The 25,055-nt window shown below is 42.7% G+C and overlaps 1 protein-coding gene across 2 annotated transcripts in view; it reads left to right on the plus strand.

The window, feature by feature from the left end:
- lrrc4ba (leucine rich repeat containing 4Ba) overlaps positions 1-23,229 on the plus strand; it is a 38,197-nt gene extending 14,968 nt beyond the window's left edge. The window contains exons 1-3 of one of the 2 annotated variants that reach the window (XM_065964711.1): positions 4,814-4,922; positions 9,654-10,194; positions 13,614-23,229. In XM_065964711.1, the coding sequence (XP_065820783.1) occupies positions 9,949-10,194; positions 13,614-15,572 (2,205 nt within the window). In that variant the 5' untranslated portion in view covers positions 4,814-4,922; positions 9,654-9,948 and the 3' untranslated portion in view covers positions 15,573-23,229. Of the gene's footprint in view, positions 1-4,813; positions 4,923-9,653; positions 10,195-13,613 lie in introns of those variants that run through there. The other variant, XM_020645744.3, reaches the window with a different exon arrangement.
- Positions 23,230-25,055: the final 1,826 nt, after the last annotated feature.

Below are 25,055 nucleotides of genomic sequence, written 5' to 3' on the forward strand. Positions count from 1 at the left end.
CCGAGACTGTGTCAGATTATGACTCAGTCACTGACATCGTCTCATCTCTGTTTTATTAATATTGAAGTGGGGAAGGGGGGGGGGGGGGGGGGGGCAGAAGGGTTGGAGGGAACACGGCAGCCTCCTGCCCTCTTCAGCCATTTTCAAGTCTTGAACCACCATCTGATTGGCGGTTGTCTCTGGAAGCAGGACGTGATGTAAAAAGAACAACGCGGCGGACAAAGATATAGAGTCTGAAACTATGATGACAGTTTTTTGCTTTCCCATCAATGCTACGTGTAGTTCCACACATTCATAATATCAACTGAAAGAGAAGAGAAGAACATAGTGGTGAACAGAAAAACATAATGTAGCAGCTGTAAACGTGCATGGACATTGGAGCGCTATACAGTCTATGGTAGTGCGCTGGTCACATGATATAAATGTCAACGCCCCCTCCCACTCACTCATGGTGAATTTTTCTTTATATTTCCTGCTGCATTCTCACATTTGGCTGTTTGCATTTAAAAATGCAGCTCACCCTGAAATAATCAGGAAGTTTTTCAGGAGTTTTGTGCATGTGTCCGAGCACCATTACTCCCTCTGCTACACTTATCCGCTTCCAATAAGCCAACTTGGAGTAGACGTCACGATTGAAGCAACATTTTGTAGGACTTTGGTTTGGTGCGCTTTGGGGCCCACTGAAAGTTGTAAAACATCACAGACAATGTGCATTTGTTGACAAGCTGTGTTGTAAGAAACCAATCTTGAGAAGACCAATCTTAAGGTGCTGACTGCTTAGTTTCATCCGTCACCATCGTCGTCCATCTCGTAGCCTCAGCCATTGTATCAAACAGTATCAAGACGAGCTAACTGGCTATTGCTGTAGAAAGTTTGTAATTAGATCAACTTTGAAACTTCTCTTTTAAGGTGGAAAAAGTGACATAATATTGTTGACTTTAGTCCCAGCACTACCGCATATTTTGACAGCTAACAGCAAAAGCAAGAGATAAGAGATTTACATCCTTGCACATACATTAAACTAAATTAAATAATTAACAAGGACTTAATTGTAACCCAACGATAAGAGTGCAGTTTGCCATCAACATGTATGCATCTTGTAATCCTGCGTTTGATGTTTTTGTCGCTGCCTAGGCAGTACGGTATCCTTAATACAAAAAACCCATCAAATCTCAGTGTTCAATGTCCTGGACATGACCGCAAATTACAAAATATACGAGCCAGTGGGTTGGTATGCCTTTAGTTTTTCTTCAGTATAGACACTAGGTTTCTCCACAAGGTATACGAAGTCCGGCCCCTGTAACTTTGTCCATTTAGTTTGACCTTTGACCCGCTGACTCCACAGTGATTACGAGTCAGGAAACCTCAGCCCGTTGCTAATGGCTAGCTTGTCACTGTAAGTCAACTTGTTTTGGGCTGCCAAACCATTAACATAATTGGAGGTGGTGCAAAGATGGTCCATAACTTCCTGATGTGATTTGACCGCAAGCTACTGCTAGCTAATCGTCTGCCACCAGTTGTGCTCCGCCCACATAACACATCATCATCATCATCATCACTGTGCACAAACACCAAAATGGTCTATTGCAAGGGATTAGTCCACAAACAGATAAATCTTGTGTAGTAAATTGTGAACAATCAATTTTTTGAATCATTTTTTATTGATAGCTGTTATGTTATTGATGCTGTTTTCGATCAAAGGAGTCAATTTGACATCTTTCTCAGCGCTGTTGATCCGTTTCTGTAGAGCAAAGGGCACAGAAAACTTGTCCCGAAATCCCCCCCTGAAAAAACAAAAATCAAAATGTGGGGTCCGAATTTATTCCAGATTCAATGCCTATGACTGGGTGGGTGTTGATCAGGATTGATATTGATCAGGAGAAACTTATCATATCATTCATATCAGACATGCTTGACCACAAACTGAATTTTAATGAAGAAGTAATTGATTAAATTCATGCAGTAAATTGACTGAAACAGCAGCTGCCGTGACATATAATAACCCCGACATAACACCAGTATCAGCTCTGGTGCTGAAGATAATCTGACTTGGTACAATTTGTAATAAAATCAGTGTTCTAACATATTTAAATAGTTCTGAGTAATTGTCGTGTGTGTGTGTGTGTGTGTGTGTGTGTGTGTGTGTGTGTGTGTGTGTGTGTGGGAGCAGATGTTCCTCTGACTTATAGCCTCACAGGCACAACCCTGATTGCCACGATGTCACAGTGATCAGGAAAGGTCATGGCTCTTTTCCCAACGCACACAACAGACATGATGAGCTCCTCTCTTTTTTCTTTTTTTTTTTTTTTATCCTTCTCATGGCTGCATGAGCTGCCATCTTGGTGTGTGTCGAGCCATTATTGATGGGCCTCCACGCTGATGTGCAGACAGGACACTGGAGAGAGGGAGCGTACTTCTGACTGTGCGGCTGTCGGATCATCTTTTTCTCTCCTCCTTTCTTTGTGTCAGTTAGAAAAGTTTCTATCCAGCCATCTTCCTGCACGGTTCATTATAGTTGTTGTACTTCCGTGACTTTTGATGGACAAAGGAAACAATATCACACACACCTTATATTCTCTCCTTCTGCTCGCAGCCCTCCCCTCTTCCATTACGGCTCTGTGGTCACAGTTGGAGATGTAGTGGAGGGTAAAATTATCCAAACTCAATTACCCGAACCTTTAGAGGCCGACATAAATCTTTATGAAATAAAACTCACAGGAAACCTTCTTGCACCAGGGATCAAAAACACGGAGATAGGGGTCTTTTAACCTTCAACTCCACGGAGCCTTTGGCAAGTCTAGAATTGAATATTTCATAGAAGACAGAATATACTGTATATGTAATGTTGTCTAACAGAGTGGGAAAATGTTTTATTTAACTTTGAAGCTACTCTTTGAAGCTCAGGGGAGAAGCTAAGAGGAACACTGGGAACACTCCACGTTGGCGATTAAAGGGGGATAAAAGCTTGAATTACATTTTTTTTTCCCCGTCATTACATTTAAAGCAGAATACCAGACGCTTTGGATGTTTCAGCTCATCTTCTAGCACGATTCATTCTTTAACATCCCTTTACTTTACATTTTTATTCCCACAGCCTCTTTACTGTGATTTCTCATCATCCTCCCCCAGACTTTTCCATCTTTTTTTTTTTCCTCCTGACTACCCGGCCATATACTAACCTGTTCCAGCCCCCCTCATCAGCATCACTTCTTACATGTTGGACCATTTCCTTCATTCCTTTGACAGTTGTTTTATAAGCCTTCACATGATTTAGAAATTGACCCCCCCCCCCCCCCCCCCCATGTAAGGATCACTTTTACTCAAAATATTTCTCTTCATCACCCAGACATAAACTCAAAGCTCCTCATAACATAACTTTAAATAAATTATAGCACATTATCACAGCTGAGCCTGTTGAAAATTCCAAAAATGTCCCAAGCTGCCATGCATGTAATCCATCAAATCTTTCTCTATTCTAATGGATTAGAGTTTCCTCTGTCAGAAACTTTTTTTTAATTTTTTTTTTATGACTGTACAGCCTCCACAATATTTGGCTGGTAAAGAGACACAATGGATACACAGAGGGAAGGGAAAAACATGGTTAACAATATGGCCTTCCACAACTCCAGTGACTGATGATAATATTATTAACATTACTTCTGTGTTCTGCAAAGTATTGTTTGGAAATTAAAGATGGGAATTAAATTTTTTTTTTTAAATCACAGACATGGCAGAATTGCACTGGGTTAAGAAAACAAATTCTGCCTTTACTTTTAGTACAAATTATTTGAAGTCCCAAGGTGATGCATGCCATTAGACTTTTTTTTTGCTCTGTTCCTGATTTGCTTTGGACTATTCACCATTGTGTGTGCCCACCAGGAAGCCCAGCAATCTGATACATGTTTGTGATTACCCTGCAGTGGTCTGCATCTGGGTTCTTTCCCCTGATTCCACTTTCCGAGATCACAGGAACAAAAGTTTTTGAATTTTGGATATTTACAAAAAAAAAAGGGAAACAATGTTTCTCTCACCTTACAAAGTATTTCCCTCTATAACTTAACTATTCCCTAAACCCAAATCTAACTTAATCTCAAGGTTTAACTCACCCTTTACCTTTATTGACATACCATTGAAAAAATATAGTATATTTCTCGGACAGTATCTGTTCCTTTTGCGAGGAGTTTTAAGTGTCTTTTTTATTTTTTATTTTAAAGGACCTTCTTGTTTAGGGTAACACTAAATGAGAAAAAATATTTATATATTTTTAAGGCATTCAAAAAGCTGAATCTTGCAAACACACTAGTGTAGACCATTAGATATAATACAAAATGTATTATATATATATTCTATATCACTAGAATGTCAATTCCCATTTTATTCCCTCATCATCTCACAGGTAACATGCCCCTGACCTTTGCACCTGTGATTTGTGGTGACACAGCAGACAAATTAAAGTGTAGGCTACTACACTGTAAATCAAAGTATCATCAGTTTGTGTGCTAAAAAAAAAATGCTGCTTTTTGTAGTGTTGATGTCATTCACACTCAAGTTTGGGTTGTGCCATTTGTATAAGAGTGTGTATAGGGTGCTAATGAGGGAGGAGGAGGAATTGGTGGGATACAGCTGGACAGAGTGGGAGGCTATGGTGAATAGGTAACCATGGTTACTCTGTTGGCTAAGATTTGAATGCAGAGAGAGAGAGAGCAAAAGGGGGAAAGGAAGCTGCAGAGTGTTTGTGTGTTTGGCGCTAATAGAATGGGTTGGAGGGAGGGGGGGGGGGGTTAAGGGTTAAAATGCATCATTGTAGCAGGTTAATCTTTCATCAAACTGAGAGGTCAATACAGTGCTTAACCCCGAAAACCGGACACTTCACAGGGGTGAGGGGAGAAGTCGGGCTCCAGGAAATACTAGGGAGGAAGGAGGTAAGGCAGCTGGTGGGAGTAGGAGGAGGGGAAGAGTTCCTACTTTTCGGAAGGCGATGGGAGGAGGACGATATCAGGGGAGACGTAGAAAAGGAGGAGTAGGGAGAGTTACAGGTCGAGACTATTGTAACATGTGGAGAGTGACTGCAGCAAGACTGAATGCAATCAACCAGCCTCTAACCAGTTGTCACCTCTGACTAGTCTCAGTCTACTCTATTGACTCCCGCTCTCCACCTCCTCCTTTTTCTCTCCCTCCCTCAAAAACATCTAAGCTTCCATCTTAACCCCAGCGTCCACCTGCTCTCTCTCTCTCTCTCTCTCTCTCTCTCTCTCTCTCTCTCTCTCTCTCTCTCTCTCTCTCTCTCTCTCTCTCTTTCTCTCCCTTTATTTTTTTCTTTGCACCTTTCGTAACTCTACCTGAAATAGCTCTGGCACTTATTTCTCGCTGGCAAGAAGAAAAAAAGGTGGCTGGAAGTTAAAATTTATTAAAAAGGTGAGAGTCAATCCAAAAATAACACCTGCTTCTCATTCCAGGATACACAGGAGACAGACAGCTGCATTGTTGCCTGGTGCTGCAGTTGCAGATATTGCAGCTCCGCCAACATTCGTTGTGCTTGTTGTAGCTGTTGCAAATGCATTTGCTGCGGATGCAACTGCTGCAATTGCTGCATTATTTACAGCGGTTGCTGTGGCAGTTATTACAGGTATTGCAATTAAAGCTGTCGAAGCTGCAGTTGTCGGTGTTGTTGCAGATATTGCAGGTGTACCAGATAATGCAGTTATTTCCTGGCAATTGTTGGAGTTGATGCAGTAGATGCTTTTTTCTGTCTGCATTGCAGTCGCGTCAGTAGCAGTTATTGCATTAGTAGTTGTTGTAGTTAGAGTTGTTTCAGTTACAGTTGCAGTGGCATGCAGGGATGGGCGAGTAAATAATGTTATCATAATCTCTCCCACTCACATACTGTCCAGTAACGAGTAATGAGTGCTTTTTAAATTTCTGTAATTGTAACAGCGTTATTGAATTTGGAAACAGATACAGTTTAGTTAAGACACATAGTGGACTTACAGTTACCTCGCACTACTGGGAGCAGCTATTACAGTTGCAGTTGTCACAGTTTTTGTAATAGCAGTTGTTGTAGTCACAGTTGTAGCAGCTGTTGCAGTTGCATTAGGATTTTTTTGCAGTTGATGTTGTAGCAGATACAGCTGCTCCAGTTGTTAAAACCACAGTTGATGCAGCTGCACTGGATGTGATCAGAGTTGTTGCAGTTAAGAGTACTTTCAGTTCCAGCTTAATTTCTCACTTTTGCAGATGATGCTGTTGCAGTTGTTGAAGTTCCAGTTATTGCATCATAACTGTGGCAGGTGCAGTGGTTGCATTTTGCAGTTATTACATTAGCAGTTATTGCAGTTGTGCAGAAGCAGTTAGAGTGACACTTTTTGCGGTAGCTTGTTGCAGTTGTTGCAATTGTAGCAGTAGCAGTTGTTGCAGTTTGCATTAGCATTTTTGCAGCTGTTGCAGTTCTTAGTGATAGTATCCTGCTCTGCTGGACAGAGATGCTGCCGCCGATATGATTTATCATAGTGTCCTTGTGTGTGTTTTAATGTCATTGAACCACTGCGTAGGCATTATTGATCAACTCGCCCCCACCTTTCCTCTCCTCCCTCTACATCTCCACCTGTTTCATATTCATCCCTCTGTGTTGTCTCTTTGCCTACACCTCCCTGCCGCTCTCTGTTTTATATGCTACTCTGTGTTGTCATTCCCCTCCCTCCATCTCTGTCTGTTTTATATTCATCTCTCTATTGAGCCCTCCCTTCTCCCGTCTTTCTCTCTCACTGAGCGAGAGATTATTAATATTAATGCGTCTCTTCTTCTTCTCTTCCTCCTTATTTTCCCTCTTCACCCCTTTTTGTCTTTCTTTTACTACTGATCTCTCCTTTCTACTATTTATACCTCTCTCTGGATCTTTACCTCCCCCCATCATCCCTTTCACTCAACCTTCCCTCCATCTGTCTCCATCTCCATCTCTTTCTCTTTCTCCGGCCGGCTCTCTGCAGCTGTTCAGTATTCATCTATTACTGTAGTGTTGATAATTCCCTTCTCTGCCTGCAGCCATACAGTCATCTATCAGATTAATAATCCTCCTCTCCTTCTCATTCTCTCCCCCCCCCTTCTTGTCTCCTTTCTTACTGTGCCAAGTGAGGATGCTCAGCGTGTCAAATGAGTGTGCGTGTCAGAATCCCATCATTACAACCATCATCATTAATAACCACATCTAGATTGCTGGATGCCCTTATTAAGGCTGCTCAGGTCTAAATAACCTGCAGAGGGAACAGAGGCTGCTGGAGCCTGACATCAGCCGGCCATCTATTAGTGTTATGTAGACTGCACCATTCATTCGCTTCACCATTCTGCAGCCCCCAGAGCGTGCAGCGCTGCACTTGTGCAGGAACAGAGTTAACAGTTTCAGTCGCACTGCTGTGTTTATGCTGCTGGTGGTGAAAAAGTGGTGATGCACTCTGGATTTAGTGTCTGTTACTGGTCTTTAGGTCCTTTGAGGCCTGCTTTGATAAAAACGTATGCAGCTGATAAGGGTACCAGCAGGGCTTAGAGGTTTACTTTCCGTCAAATATCACAGGTCCTATTTTCTATTATTCCAACTTTTTATAACTTTATCAATCATGTTATTTTTTTATCATTCTGTTTTAATTAGGCATTTAAAAAAAGAAAAGTACGTATAGACTAATATCATAGATATAACTTTTTTTATATGCTGTATAGATTTCAATTTTCTTGGTTTTCAAAATGCTTCACAAACATATAATAGAGGAAAGTATTTAAAAAACAACCTCTACAAATTCACTAAATGCTGCCTACGCAGTTTTAATAGAACAATTTATTGTGTTTGTTATGGGTGCTGTACAGTCTCACACTCCTTTAGGCAGAGAAGAGGCACTTTTTCAGTCATTTGTAGGAGACAGAGACACTGATACAGCAGAAATAGACCTTCACGAGTGAGTATTTTCTCAGTTTCAAACAAAATGCAAATAAGAATCAGAAGTTCTCAACTGATTACACTGGGATATGTAGCTTTACTGTTGCCCATTATGAGAGAAAGACTTAGAAACTAAGTAGATTAAGTGATGAATGAGTTTTCTCCTTTTTTTTTCAGATGACATGACCTTAACAATGATCTTTTGAGAAAATACATTCACATTTTATTGTATGTCTCTTTACTCCTTGTCTGTTCAATATGTTGGTAGAATGCTGTTAAAGCTGCTAAAGTTAGCATGTTGAAACACTAATGTATCACCGTCCTATTAATGGTTCCTACTTGGTGTAATTAGTGTTAACAAATGAGAGCTTGGCTGGATGACTGGACGCCGCTCTCTCACACCAGTGCTGTTATTAATGGTCCTTAAACCTGAGACCACCTGTCCCATAGACCCTCATGCCTCAGATAACAGGGTGGGTGTTTTATTCAGGGGAGAAGACGTCTTTGTTCCACACTCCATAGATGGTAATAAAACCTAGAAACACAAAACACACCTGTTTCCTTTCTCCTACTTTTTGGTGTGCTGTAGTTTATATGATTTAACATTTTTATATTAGTGCATAAGTTTTTATTGTCAGACAAAAAATGTCAAATGACAGTGTTCATCTGCAACATAATAGGTCCTTTTTATTTCTGCCTGGCAGTTTATTTAAAAAAGGTTATTCACTTGGCATTTGTTACTGTTCTTACTTAACTTACTTCAATCAGTAATTTGACAGCCGTCTATGTCAACCTGTGGCTATGTTGGATAGAGAGAGCGAGAGAGAGAGAGAGAGAGAGAGAGAGAGAAACTCCTGTTAATATAATCAGTAACATGTTGTGCTGGCCTATGGAGCTGCCCTAAACATTTCCGAATGTCTTAAGTTGTTGAGTGCTTGAAGGGTCAAAAACTTTGCATGAGAGATGGAAGAAAAATTTTTGTTTTCGTAATTAAAACATTTATTTCCATCTCTAAAGGCAGCACAGGAAGCAGAGTCCTCCCTGCCCCTCCCGTCTCTCACTGAGGTTTAGATCTCTGTAGTCTTAATCCACATCATCATACAGACCACTCTGAGAGGTGCGCACGCTTACCTTCTTTCTCACACTGGTATACTTGCCTCTTGTCTGTCTTGGACTGATGTTGAAGTTCTTCTCGGCCTCTAATTGAGACCTTATTGTCAAAACTTTCACCAGGCTAGTACTGGCCTTGGCTTTGGTATGAGGTTTTACATTAACTTGTCATTTCTTCACTGCTATTCTACTTGTTCATTTTTGTTATTCATTTCTGTCATACCACTTTAAAAAGGAATGTTTTCTGTTTAATTCATGTTTACATACTTGATGCAGTGCTGTAAAAAACAGAAATGTTGTTCTACTTCTGTTTCCATATTTCCGCAACACCTTCTTGAACCGTTAATTACAGGAACCAGCTTCCACCTGCCCCAGGTGAAAGGATTTGATTTGTGACTATATGTCTGCTCAGGGATTATGTGGGATTTGATATGAGCAGTGACATAGTAGTTCTAATGCTCCTCAAGGTTTTTTTTTTTTTTTGTTGCAAACCCTCCCATGATATACTGTAGATGTCTGCCTCTTATTTGTTCTGTTCATTCTTTGTTGGTAAAAACACGGATGGCAGTCTGTGTTCTGTCTCTAATAACGCTCTCTCTCTCTCTCTTTTGTTCTTCCACAGTCACTCCTGGGTTCCTCTCACTTCCAAAAAAGCATCGCTCAAATCCCCAGACTGCTCGAGAGAAAAGGGGAATAACATCTGTTTATCTGCATATTTCTATGTTCAAGACACAAGAGGAGAAAACACAGAGATCGACAGAGGACACGAAACACCTCCGAGGATGCAGAATTAGAAAGAACAAATTGTCGCTGGAGGACCAAAGGGATTGGATAAACCTTTTTTTCGCACATCCACCAGTGTGGAGTCAGATCACCTGTACCTCCGGATTAAAGAGCAGGGTCATGTCCCAGTTGCCATGCGCATCGCCACGCTGACCTGCCTCCCCGGCCCCTCCCCCTTCCTCTTTCTATTGGCCCAGCTGCTACTGCGGCTCCTCCTCCCTGGGCCGGAGTTGGTGGGAGCCGCCTCCTCCTGCCCCTCCCACTGCACCTGCTCCAACCAGGCCAGTCGAGTCATCTGCACCCGGCAGAGCCTGGATGACGTGCCGGAGAGCATCTCTGTGAACACTCGATACCTCAACCTGCAGGAGAACTCCATACAGGTAAATGTTTGCTCGCCAGGTCACATCTTGTTAGGGTTGATTGTGTTTTGCTTCAGGAGTCTTGAATAAGAATATAAACACCTGCCAAATGTAATTAGAAAGATGAGTACAACGGAGTATAAACTTATTTATCCCTACCCCTTGTCTACTACAGTCCACATAGAGGCCAGACTGGGGGGAAAAAACAGGCAGACAATTTATGCAAAAATTGGTCCCTCATTCAATCTGAATACTTTGTCCATTGATGACATAGGCCAGCATTTGAGCGTAGATGCTCCGCTTCCTCATAATTCCTAAATATGAAACCCGTAGCCTATTTATTTTTGTGATAATAAGTGTGATTTATTGATGGAGGTTTTTTACATTTTACTTATTTTTATTTTTTGGGGGGCATTTTCTGCCTTTATTGGAGAGACAGGACAGCGGATAGAGTCAGATATCAGGGAGAGAGAGATTGGGATATGACATGCAGGAAAGGAGCCAGAAGTTGGATTTGAACCTGGGCCCCCCTGCTTGGAGGACTATAGCCTCCATACATGGGGCTCGCGCACTAACCACTGCGCCACCAGCGCCCCAGGAGATTTCTTTTTAACATTTTAAACATGTCTGCTTCTCACCATGTCTTTTCAGCATAAAGCCTTTTGACACATCTGGTTACAGCTATTGATCCATAACGTTACTGTTCATGAAGTCATTGATTGGGGAGAAAAAGCAACCTCAAGGAAAGAACACTTTTTAACACAGATAAATGCAATACAGAGACATTCACATAAATGTGTCTTAAACACTTGTGCAGTTGCATAACCAGTTGGAACAATTGTTTTGGCAGCTAGTTGTGGATGTGAGGATTAACTTGTTGATACAGGTTTTCTCTTTAAAAAACTTGAGTTCTTACAAAGACAGTATCGTAAACAGCAATAGAAAAAAGGCACTTAAGCCTCTCCTGCACTGAGGGAATATTTTATGAATTGAAAGCAAGGCATATTTCCATGACACCATGCTGCCTTTTGTATGCATTACCAATTTATCTAGAGTCCCCAGACATCGTTTTGTGGCTTTACAGCTGCGAGGCTAGATCATTTAACCACAAACCATCGATACAAAGCACATGAATCTCCACGTTTATAAACAGAGTGGGTTGATTTTACTCTTTGCAGCAGCATTTGAGGTAATTGGATCCTTCCTCGTGTTGCTGACAGTGCTTTATTCTTTTGTGATTTTAAATTCATTTCCACTACATCTTATCTCCTCTAATGGAAATCAACAATTGTCCAGTGCATCCGTCCTCAGAAAAAAAACTCCATCTTATTCAACATTACGTGACGTTCACGTCTTAATGTTAATTTGAATTGGAAGGTTTAAAGAGAATCAGTTCAAATAAATACATTTAAATAAATAATGATGAAAATATTGGTCCCGTTTCATTTTTAGCCTACAAATTCTGATTCATTTTGTGTATCCTGCAGCCCCATTTGAAATGATTAAAAATCTAAAAATGTTTTAACACCTGAAGGCATCCTAGATTCTGTGGCTTATTTTTCCCTTCACTGAGTACCCTGAGAGTAAAGCCTTGACAGCTCCCACCCCCTCTTAACATGCCCCCCCCCTTCCCCCCCGCTCCTGCTCTACATACAGAAGAGGCAATGGCCTGACTCCAGGAGTCTCTGTGAGTCGCGCAGGGAGTGGAGGGGTTTTAGCCAAATGCTTCTCAAACAGTCCGAGATTCAAAGACAGTTTAGTTGTGCGTGTGTCTTCAACTTTTCACCAAATGATGTCCAGTTAGACACGAGTGGGCGCTGTCCAGGTCCTGTGGCAGTCATATTTTTCAGACCAATGTCCCCCTGCAGGAAATAAACAACAACCTCAATTAAAGTTTTTCATTTCAAAAATGTATTTAAAAAAAGGTGACACACAGACTATTAAGACAGTTGGATGGATAGATTTGAGCAGTGTCACAGATCCTTCCTCCGTGGTGTTCCTCGGTGTTAACAGAACAACACTGATTTCCTGTTTATTGCCAAGGAAATATGAAGTGTCTGTAGAAAGACCCCTGAGTCTAATTAAAAAACAAAGAAAAATGTCCTTCAGTCTGGAGAAAGTGCTTAAATGTGATCGGCAGTAGGTTAATGATAGAGCTTAGACGTAACATAAAGCCATGTTTTAACACCTGCTTGATGAATATAAGCATTGAGCAACAGATTAAATTGGATGATTTTTTAGCCATTTCCCCCCCTCAGTACCCCATAATTTGTGTTTTTCATTGTTGCCATTCTTGTTAAGTGAGATGGATGGACTTTTCAGAATCCTATTTTTTTTGTCACTATTTATAAAGCTTCATTTATTTGTCTGTAAAACTAAAATGGAGGAAAAGTCATCACTACCGGAGTGATTAAGGACTTCTGGGCAATAATGTCTTTGTCTTTTTTCCTGGTTGTTCTTTACAGTTTGAACAAGTACCTACATATGCAGATGAATGTATAGAGATTAATTTAAAGTGTATTCATTGTTAGAGCCGATAGCAAATGGGTCCTGGGATTGCATTTAGCCAATGCATTCTAACTCTGGATTGGGTAATGAGTCAATACTAACATATGCTACTGTTAACAAAAAACAGACTATTTCCACCACCAAAATATCTCTCGCCTACTGATTCTACATTAATATGCAGATATCTCTTAAAAAGATAGTGAAAATATAACTCCATGTCATGGAAGTAACAACACAGCTTGGGGAGGGGGGGGGGGGGGGGGGGGGTCTTTGTTGCCAAAATGAGGTTGGGAGTCACATGTTAACTGGCTTGTTGTCAGCAGTCAGAAGGAGTCCGTCTGCAAAGCTAACCTTCCCCTGCAGACAGCAGCACTAGTCATTGGAGTGGAAGGGTCAGCTGTTTCCATTATTAGCAGAGCAATGAATCATTTATATTTGTGTGGTTTGTTTGTTTAATTATGCATTCAGCCATATCCATGTCTGTCTTTGAATCATTCATTGACAATCTTTTTCTTTTTTTCTAACTTTCTTTAAATGGTTGTGAAACGTTTTGCTCATCCAAACCATATCCAAATCTAAATAAATAATGATTCAGCATTAGTGTTGCATATATATGTAAATGAATCTGTCTTCCATTAAGTAAAAAAAAAAAAATGTAAGCGCAACTGAAAATTTAACGAAGTCTTACACTGCATGTAACACTATATAGTTATAACCTGTAACAGAAACAAATCATATTTTGTTCTGTACGTTGAGCTCCATTAATTAGAAACAACAGGGCCACCTTGAAATGAAGCTACATGGTGTTCACACTGTGAAAAGTGTTAAACACAATTGATTTCCTCCTTTTAACCTTATCCAAAACCTTCCATTGTCAAATGTTATCACATTAAAACCTAAATGTCTAACTCTATTGTTATCTGTCTCTCCAGGTAATCAAGTCAGACACTTTCAAGCACTTGAGGCACCTTGAGATCCTCCAGCTCTCCAAGAATCAGATCCGTCAGATTGAAGTCGGAGCATTCAATGGCCTCCCCAACCTCAACACACTGGAGCTTTTTGACAACCGCCTCACACTGGTGCCATCACATGCCTTTGAGTACCTCAGCAAACTGCGGGAGCTGTGGCTGCGCAACAACCCCATTGAGACTCTGCCGGGCTATGCCTTCCACCGAGTGCCCTCGCTACGTCGCCTGGACCTGGGTGAGCTCAAGAAGTTGGATTTCATTTCTGATGCAGCCTTTGTTGGCCTCATCAATCTACGATACCTGAACCTTGGCATGTGTGGGCTGAAGGACATTCCCAAACTGACAGCCCTTGTGCGTTTGGAGGAGCTGGAGTTGTCAGGAAACAGGCTGGAGATCATTCGGCCTGGCTCCTTCCAAGGCTTGGTGTCTCTCCGTAAACTGTGGCTCATGCACTCACAGGTGTCTGTCATTGAGCGTAATGCCTTTGATGACCTGAAAAACCTAGAAGAGCTCAACCTGTCACATAACTCTCTGCACTCGTTGCCCCATGACCTCTTCACACCTCTGCACCAGCTGGAGAGGGTCCACCTCAATCACAACCCATGGATCTGCAACTGTGATGTGCTTTGGCTTAGCTGGTGGTTGAAGGAAACGGTGCCAAGCAACACCACCTGCTGTGCCCGCTGCCACGCTCCGCCAGTCTTAAAGGGTAAATACATTGGAGAGCTTGACCAGAGCCACTTTACGTGTTACGCGCCTGTCATTGTGGAGCCACCTACAGATCTCAATGTCACTGAGGGTATGGCTGCTGAGCTCAAGTGTCGTACAAGCACCTCTACAACATCGGTCAACTGGATCACTCCTAATGGAACCCTAATGACCCATGGATCTTACCGGGTTCGGATATCTGTCCTGCACGACGGCACGCTCAACTTCACAAACGTCACTCTACGTGACACGGGCCAGTACACGTGCATGGTGACCAATGCTGCTGGCAACACAACGGCAACCGCTGTCCTCAATGTCACTGCTGCTGATGCAAGTGTCAACTACACCTACTTCACAACTGTCACTGTGGAAACAGTGGAGACCCCAGGAGAAGAGGAGTCTGCACTGGTAGCCATCAATGAGACCTTCATTCGTGTTCACCCTGGTCCAACTCCCTCGGGCCACCTGTGGCCGGAACATGTTTCTACCACAGCGTCCTCTCTGTCAGCCGGCTGGTCCTCATCCTCTCCTCGGGCCACCAGACCCACCTTCACTGTGCCCATCACTGAACCAGGCTTCTCAGGCCTGGATGATGTGATGAAAACCACCAAGATCATCATCGGCTGCTTCGTAGCCATTACCTTCATGGCAGCGGTGATGCTGGTGGTGTTCTATAAGTTGAGGAAGCAGCACCAGCTTCATAAGCACCATGGCCCTGCTCGAGCCATTGAGATCATTAATGTGGAGGATGAGCTGGGGGCTGGGGCCAGCAGTCGGGGCAGCGGCATCTCAGGAGGCTCCACCATGACCCAGACTGGAAACAGTGGATTAGGAGGGGGCCAGAGTCTGAGGCTGCACCATCCGGAGATAGTCAACTTGCCAAACCTGGCGCGATCAGAGCACCTCAACCACTACTACAAAACCCATCACTTTAACAACAACATGATGGGCCTGGGCATCGGCACAGGCTCTGGTGTGGGCCTCAACAATAACAACAACCCCTCACCTTGCTCTCAGAATACGTCCATATCCTGCTCCCAGATTCCAACCTCTACCAGTGGAGGAGCACCCACAGGTGGCACCCTGCCCTCCCCTGTGCCCCTGCCCCAGTTGGGCCTCCACAGTTCTCTCAAAGGCCTTATGGGGAAAAGCCAGAACGAGCCCCTGCTTTTTAAGAGTGGCTCCAAGGAAAATGTGCAAGAGACTCAAATTTAAATAAATTGAGAGTGGAATAAGAATTAAATATGCTTAATAGAGACAGTGAGACAGAAAAGAACCTGTGAGACCGGGTAAACAGGACTGATTGTAGCCTACTGTCCTCGAGGACAGATTCCAGAAAAGATTATATTTCACCAAGTCCCTGCTTTACATTGTCAGTCTGTTGACAGCAAGAAGCAGATAGTAAGACAGAAGGAGACAGAGTACAATATCATATCAGCACTAGTCCCAACAGTAGCATTTGCACATGCTTTTAAACTCAGTCAGAAACAAACATATAAGATATACATGCCAAACATTTTGAATCAATTAGTCGCCCGTTAACCCTATAGTAGTCTTTGCCAAAGCTGAAACCAACTCTTTTCATTTGCCTACACAATCACAGTTGAATGCTATAAATAAAACATGAGTAATGCGCCTCTTTAGGTTGAATAGAGAATAATTCATATATCAAGACACATTCAATTTATATATTTGAAGAGCGACATCACATTGGCCATTGAACATGTTGTCGTATTAGTGTTTGGCAGAGACTCTTGATGACAAACAATTGTTTTGTTCCCAGGTTTCCAGGAAGCACTAACACAAAGCAGAGAAAGCTAATTTAGAGCAGTGCAATGGTTCTGTCCAGGACACACGTATCAGACTTTGCAGGGAGACAGAAAACAACACAAAAATATTTTCGTTTCAGAGTGGTTTCACTCTTAATTTCTCACCTTTTTTCCCCTTTTACACCTGACTGGCTACTGTCTTCTTTGAATGAGGACAAGTGGTTTATCATGGGAAATTGAACACAGGTAATTCCCACGGCATAAAGGACAACGAGAGATATAAAACAGACTGAAAGTACATATTATATATACCGTAAATATATTTTCATTCAAAGAAATTAATTATAAAGAATCTTTATCAAGCTTGAGACTTAAAACTACAAAGTCTGAAGAATAGTTAAAAAAAAGAAAAAAAAAAAGAAGATTACACAAAGTTGTTGTAGTGAACCTCCCTTATGACTTTTCCGAACTTGGAACAAGATGGCCGCTCTGACTGTGCTGCATAAGAACACATGTGGGAGAGCGGCATCCGTTGAGAGGGAGCTAAAACAACAACTTGGCAATGTGTTTGAGTGAATTTTTTTGGGTCTTGACTTTTTTGTAGCCACACGAAAGTGTTTCCCTCTCTCCTGTCTCGTTCACACAAACAGGGTCATTGCAGAAGGGAAATCTTTACACTCCGCTGCGAAAAATATGAAATAAGACTACAGCTCTTCATCATTTGGTATACAGCATAGCTAGAGTATGAATAATAATAATCATAATGGTAATAATGATAACAGGCGTTAGCTTTATTTGTCATAATGGCCATTTAATAATGAATAATGTGTTACAATATTTTGCTGTATTATTACTATTACTAAAAATGTCACACATGCTAGCATGCTCGCTAGACGCTAGATCCAGTTCCAACTTAAATGATCCTTTAAAATGAAGATATGACATACTATTGGTATTATGTTATCATTGTTATCATTGACATGACTATTATTATTACTACTTGTGCCTATAGATAGCTGAGAATACATATTTTTTCATTTGTATATGACACTGAAGTTGTTAAGTGACTGATCCAGTTGGACTCCGGCTAACAATTAGCACTGGGGCGGACTCAGCGTGCCACTAAGTGAACGCCACATGCATCCGCAGGAAATAACCTGGCCCTCAAAAATGGCTTCCTCATTCCAGCCCTCACTGACTCATCTGCTCTGATTTCTTGAGCAGGCAAGGACCCCTCATGTTATCACACAGTTAGGACTGGACATGAACCCTTTGACGAGGACTGCTCCTTTGCAGGGGATTATTTCACAACTGTATCTCAGTGTTATCGTGTATGAGTGGATTTCATGGCAGCAGGGCGCTAAATGGACGACAGGCACTGACGAGCATTTTTAAAGGTAAGCAGAGCTCGTTCAGTGAAGCAGAAGGTAACATACAGTGCAGTATACAGTGGTGGGTGAATTTTTTCTAAAGATAAAGGACAATTAAATGAAAAAAAATATAGAAGCTTATAGATCTCTTTTAAAAAAAAATACAAAATTATTATGATAAGTGTTTTTCATTTTGGGTTTTTATCAAGTTTGATTATTTTCTGTTTTTTTAAATCAAGTGTTATCTTTATTGTAATATTGTTATTATAATTAGCTAATTACACTGGTTATAATTCTGAGAGATGTTCTGTTAGCAGAGGTCACTTTGAAAATTAAAAAAACCTGGCACATACAATGGCATTTGAAGTCTGTGAAATCTGGTGGCTATTTTATTTTTTTGTTTTCTTCTTGTTATGATTTTAATTGTAGTATCATTGTTTGTATCCCTTTGGCTCGGCTTGAGATGAGACCTTGCGAATGTGAAATGGTCAGCACTTTTTTTTTTTCTTCTGCAACAGAGGGACAGGAAAGGCCCTGCTCTGGTTTACAAGCTCACTCACACTCGCTTAGTGCTTTCCTGAATGTCATCGCCATCTCAGTTTTCAGAGTGCGCTTGCGCAATATCAACACCTCGTTGCCATGACTACACACTCAGACAAAATGCACCAAACGGCGGCAACATCACCAACTTGTACAGCGCCTCTACGCCACTTGTCAGTCTTGTTTCATTAAGGTGCCATATCTGGAAGAGCTTGCCACTGTTCCTTCAATGGTAGCAAATCAGCCTTAGCACTGTACCCATGTCCTTGCATATATGTCGTCGTCCCCCCCCACACTCCATTCCCCCCCCTCCTCAGCCCTCTGCATCCTGCCATCAGGTTTCCCTGGTAACTGTTGCCGCTGCGACAGGCCTTATAACAGGGTCTTGATTTCGAATGCTAAACAGATAAAAGCAGACGCTATAGAATCTCATCCTTTGGCATCCATTGCTCAGACTTGTACCTAATTTCTTGTTCATGTTTGTGATTTGTTTACACCTGCATCTATATTTTCTCACACCCCTGTCCGTGCATCATGCGGTTTACATGCAATCATCCCCTGTGTATTTCATTTGCATAGGCCTCACCATTTCTAAACGCATTTATGCACCCTACACTTGTGATTAACACTCATTCCCTGCACCAGTCATTAACATATTCTTTCCCCAGCACAAGCGATCCATATTCTCCTCACAAGTTATTTACATATTCATCTGCCTCTGTGTGTGCAAATAACAGAGACATTATCATGTGGGCATGCTCCTGGGTATGAGTGTGTGTTTCTGTGTCAGGTTTGTGTGGCTAAAAAGCAAGGACTGTTACAAAAGCTATTTAGCCCTAATTCCTCCCCCCAAAAAAAGTGCGTGCCCTGCATATCGCCTGCAGATGATCACTTTGGGAAAAGCTTTATGTGTTGCCCTTATAGCTGGTGTGAAGTGGCACAAACCAGAGGGGATGTTATTGAGGCTCGCTGTTAGAGAGAGCAGCGGTTGAGCCGGAGACACAAAGTCACAGTGCTGCAGTGTCTGAGTCACAGAGAGCCGAACACACTCCCAACACTCTAATGGAAATACTGTTTTTACTGTGCAGGAAGGGACCCTCTTGCTCAACCATTCAGGGAATAGGTGAAGAACAACACAATGTGTGTGTGTGTGTGTGTGTGTGTGTGTGTGTGTGTGTGTGTGTGTGTGTGTGTGTGTGTGTGTGTGCGCGTGTGTGTGTGCTTGTGTGTGTGTGTGTGTGTGTGCGTGCGTTTGTGTGCGCAGAGCTGGATCATAAAAAGCCTGTTGTACTGTTGTGTAAGGCAAAGAAATCAGGACATGTGAAGTGGTACGCTGTTTGTGGCTAAAGATGTTACACCATTATTGATGCAATGCCCGTGTGTGTGTGCATAATGTGTGTGTGTGTGTGTGTGTGTGTGTGTGTGTGTGTGTGTGTGTGTGTGTGTGTGTGTGTGTGTGTGTGTGTGTGTGTGTGTGTGTGTGTGTGTGTGTGTGTGTGTGTGTGTGTGTGTATGTTCAGGTGGGCTATCGCTCTTTAGGTTGTGTAAGGAGTGGAAAAAGAAGGAGGGGATGGTCAGACCTCCATTTTAAATCCCCCAGTTCAAACTAAATCTGTCTGTCTCTCTCAGCTCTCAGCTCCAGGCTACTTTATGATCTTCTCACTGACACTTTTTTTTTTTTGCTTAAGCAGCTCCAGCCTCCACTCTGTGTCTCTCTCTTCATATTTGGGTGATCCTGGAAAAAAAAAAGTCTGTTCAATCAGAAAAAACTCTCAACAGAACACTTGCTTCTCCTCTTCGACACCAAGTTAAGACTCAAGGGTCAAGTCTGGTTGCACGAAAGACTCCTGTCTGTCAGAAATTCTAATGATGCAGTGTGTACAGAACATGACATCTTTTTAAAGTGTTTTTGGTCCATCTGAACTCTTATCAAAAAAGCTTTTTACAAATCTGCATTATCATGAAGTTATTTCCAAATCTTTTCAAAGGATTTATTGAAAATGAGGGTTAACATGTTAAACGTGATGCGATCAAAGTCCGAAATGAACTCATTCTTTTTTTTATCGCATTAATCAGTTCAGCGTTTTGTCCCTTTCGAAGCACCGTAGGTAAGCCATCACAGCGTCTCCATAGTGTCACAGTGATTGAAAAGTACGACAAGACTGCTCCTCGGATATCCACCATCAAACGTTTGACTTTTTTATAGCTCCCTTTTAAAAAGTGAAGTGACAGTGATGTCGCTGCATGTGATATTATGAACATGAAAAACACCATTGTAGCCTGTTCAGATTTGTTCGGGCACAAATATTCCTTTTTCATTTTTGCTTGACTCATCCCTTGACCCAGACCGCCACCCACAGGGAACTTCCCAAAATGTTTCTAAAAGTAACTAAGTGAGTATGCAGCCTGTTTTTACATTGGGGATTCTGCCTCAGTGCCGTAACGAAGCTCCGCAGTCACTTAGCCTTTGTATTTTGACATTGAACCCTGCAACGGCTTTATTTTGGAGTTCTGATGTGTTTGATCCATAGCGTCGCGGCATTATTAAAGCATGAGGTCCCGATCTCAAACAAACAACGCAAGCTTCCCATACAAAAACACTCAGACACACATAGACACACACACTAACCCTAACTCCATAACCCAAACGTTTACAGAGTTGCTGTTTTGCCTCTGATGCGCTTCTGCTGCTAACTCTGATGCCCACCTTTGTGCCTTCATGACAATAATGTAGACGGGCGAGGTGTAACAGTCGGTTGTTTTGGCCTATCTCTCCTTTACACAACAGTAAAACCTATGTTTGTACGGCTGAAGTGATTTAAAATTTGCATTTCCATCAATTATAAAGATAATTGCCTTGACAGGGAGGTAACTTTAAGTCATATTGTTTAGCATATGAAAGATATCTATGTTACAGACTGAGATGTTTGTGTTTGTGTCAGGCGGTGTCAGAAGCCACGGCTGAACTTGTGCCTGTCCCCGAGGGCAGTGTTGCAGGGGTGTTAACCTTGGAGCTACAAGCCAAGTGTGTGTTGCACACTGCTGCTTAATTTCATGTCTGCCCTACCTCCATTTAGAAATGGCCGCGAAAGACAGCTGAGCCCGATGCATTATTGATGCACGTGGTGGATGAGGCATGTGCTAAGGCGCTGCTTCTAATTGTCTCTCCAATTGCAGAGGCCAGAAGCATCAAACCACAAAACAGAAAAGAGCCAAAAGTTGCAGCTCATGATGGCTGCTGTGATTGTGTCTCTGAGGACCCCGAACAACCACCCCCCCCCCCCCCCCCCCCACCCCCCCCCACTCCCCCCCCTGTTGGCCGCTGCCGTGTGATTTTTGGCAGTCAAGGGGCTGGATTTGTCACCGTTCTGCAGGTCCAAGGGTCGATTTGATGGCACCAGTTGTTTTCTACGCCACCGTCGTATTGTTCAGTCACATGATGAGAAAATGACGAGTTCTTTCTTTGTGTGTGTTTCACTGTCATGTTGCTTCTGCTGTTCGAGATGTGATCTGTGCGGACATTTTTTCTGTGTCATCACTGTGAAAGCCCTGCCTTGAAGCTGATCATTAAACTTCACATACACATGCACATGTGAAATCACACACACACGTTTACACACACTGTCAGTGTGTGTGGGCCATGACGTGAGAGTGATGAGTTGTGTCTCAGCCCAGATGACTATCTTGTGTGTGTCACTCAGCTGCGGGTCAGCAGGCCTGTGAGCTGCAGCTAAGAAAAATCCACACACTCAGTGAAAATAGTCAAATGGACACGCTCACAGCCCGTGTAATTGTAAAGTAGCCGTTAATGGGAATAGTAAAGTCGGAGCGCTGCTTAGCGGCGAGCTTCACTTGAATGCTTTATAAAGGAGGATATCAGTGTCGTCATGTTAAAACCTTGCAGCTGCATTTTTGAGCGTCAGTGGAGTGATTACATTTTTCTATTTGCACTGTGAAAACTCCTCCGCGCTGGTGAAATTCTCCCACAGCTTCGTGGGGTGAAGTTCAAAAGAGATTCCTGGGGAAAAGCTTCTATTGACGACATGAATGAAAAGATTGGGCATTCTAGTACAGATTTTGGGATTTAGACTCGTACTTCTGGAGTGGCTCCATGCCTCGGAGCAATGTGGAAACCCCCCCCCCGCCCCTCCGGTTCTGTGATGTGTGTGGACTCTTGGACTTGCACTCAAATGTAACTGTACCAAACCATTAAAGGAAGTGCTGACCCAGCAGCACTGCTCCTCTCATGGGGACACGCTCACTGTTAAGTTTCCAAATGCACACAGCACCCAGATTTACTGTTTATGGACACCTTGGCTTGGCATCGTACTCTGCTGTGTGTCATGTTTGTTTGAAGCTGGGCGGAGGCCACGGGATACAGTTCCCTGCTTTGAAGTGTAAATTCAGGTCTGTTTGGAGCACCGTATGGAAGGCAGCGAGGAGATAGCGGCGGCCATATGGATATGAGCTGCGTGTGTGATAATAGAGCTGTCTAACCCACATCTATCTGCTGACGATGCAGGAGTGTGGGAGAGCGTGAGGTCAAACCGAGAACTTGGCAAGGCTGGACAATAATACAAAGATGATATAAGTTTCTATATTTATCAGAATCAATACTACAACAATTGATAGTTTCATAATGCTTTCTGTCTGAGAAATAGCCTGATAAAAACAGAAGTGAGTCACTAATTGTAAGTTTGCAGGCTTTATTTTGTTAATAAAGAATGAAAAAAAAACCCTGTAAAAACACTTAATTAGAAGGAGTCACACTCAAAACCAGTCTCATGGATGCTTGGAGTCAGAGGACCACAGCTAGCATTAGCTTAGCTTGTCGCTAAGAGCTCAGCTTGTGTTACGTTAGTGTTCTTTCAGTGTTCAGCTTCACAGGAGCAGAGATCCAAGGGATGTCTCATTTTCTCCATGACAGTAGACCTGTCCATTACTATCTTTAAAAAAAATGAAATAAAGCAGCTTAATATTTAAAATGGCTGTCTCTCTGGCGACAAGAGACGCCGCTACAGCCAAGTCAGTGCTAACATTCCCTTAGCTGTTTGTTGGAGCTTGGCCTGTTTTTTAGGTCAGGATTCCCTTCATGTTCATCATTCATGAAGATTTTACCGGCTAGCTGAATCTTCCACAGAGGTCTCCTCTTTTCCAGCATTAAAAATCTTGCTGATTAAAAGTAAAAAAAAACTTGAATAAAGCAGTCTTTGTGTAAAAGTATTTCTCTATTGCTCTTCAGTGGACAGAGGTGAACTCAGGATGTGCGTGCGGTGAGTGGGCTGCTACTTGAGCTGCCTCTCTTCCTGTAATTACATTCATGTTACAATTGTTTTTGATGAACAATTTCCTATTCTTGAAGGATAAGTGGTGTTAATTCCACTTTCTTGTGAGCCGTCAAACTACATGGAGTTATTATTCCTTGTGTTGGTGTGTCCACATAGATTAAAAATGTCCTAAGTTGATCTTGTTATCCACATTACTTTCGTCTCAATCCTTCATGGAGAAGTTTTATTGCCCTGCTCTCAGGAGTTGTGTTAAGAGAGTGAAAGCCAGAGCAGGAAGTCCAGCCTGACCCAAAAAAAGAATCCCAAGCTGAGCTTAGAATCCAACCTGCAGCATCCTCAAAGTGAAATAGTTTTTTGTTTGTTTTAAACAGGAGGCAGTTTTTACTGCAGATATAGATTTTTCTTTACCCTTTTTTTTTTTTGTCTCTGCCAAGTGAGGCATGCTGTCTTTTCCTCATTGGTGCTGATTTATTTATCCAGTCCAATCCTTAAAACCCTCATTCCATGTCTGCTTCAATTCCTGCTCCCATATGTGTGAATCCAACTGTCTATGTTCAATATTTTGAAACCTAAAACTGTGACATTCAGCGGGCGCTACAGCAAGCCTTCATGGGGCTATGGTCATGGCTTTGCAGCATTCACCAGGTTCACCCAGCGGTGGAGTCTCTGCGTCACCTCAGGGCCTCCCCCACCCCACTGCGCCCACAGGAAAGAATGACAAGGGAAGACGGAGGGAGACAGAAATAGAGAGCGAGAGACAGGGGAGATAGATTGAAAAGAGATGTGACGATGGCAGGAGGAATGAAAGATGACAATGAGAGGCATCCTGTCACTACATATCTTTGTAGGCTTTTAGTCCACATGTGAGAGTGTGTTTGCACGTGTGTGCGATGTATCATACACACACAGGGGCCCCGGCTCAGTGCGATACAGTGTATGTGTTTGTGTAATATCTGCATGAGCAGCGTAAGTATGCATATTTATGCATACGTCCAAGTTGCTTGCGTCCATACTTGTGTGCACTCGAGTGCGCACAGCATCCGTGTTTGTGTATCTGTGTGCAGCAGAGATAAAGACATGACGGAGGAAGGAGGCCGCTGTGGTGCTTATATGTCAGCCAGCGCCGGAGGGGGAATGACTCCTCTCTGTCCCCAACCTACGAGAGGCAGAGGAGGAGCACGGCTGACTTCTCCCGCTCTCCTGCCTTTTTCTCACCCTCTCCTTCAGAAATGTAGCGAAAGCCTCAGTCACGGCCTCTCCCTCTATCTCTCTCTCTTTCTCTGTGATTCACATAGTCGTATGCTCACTTGCTTACGGGAATACGTCTCACATTATCCCCCCCCCCCCTTTTTTTTTTTCCCTGTACTCTTGCTCCTCACCCCCTTAACCCTCCTGTTCCCCTCCTTCACTCTTCTCTATCTACCTCACGCTTCCTGTCTCACCCCTCCCACCTTCTCCCGCTGCCATTTTTCACCACCCTGCAGCTAGATGTCAACTTGTGATTCTGTATTAACCCCTTGATCCTCACAAACCCCTCTCACACAGACACAGACAATCTCCCACGCTCCTGTTAGCCCCCCTGCATCACTCTGATCCCCTCTCAGGAAAATGGAAAAACAAAACCAACAACAACATAGAAAAAAAAAAACAAGGCTTCTGATATTTCCTTCCCTCTGTTCAATTAAACATGGCCTCCATCTGCTTCTTTGTTTCGCTTCGGCTTCTCTTCTG

Source organism: Labrus bergylta, chromosome 16, assembly GCF_963930695.1.
Source record: "Labrus bergylta chromosome 16, fLabBer1.1, whole genome shotgun sequence".
Taxonomy (NCBI): Eukaryota; Metazoa; Chordata; class Actinopteri; order Labriformes; family Labridae; genus Labrus; species Labrus bergylta.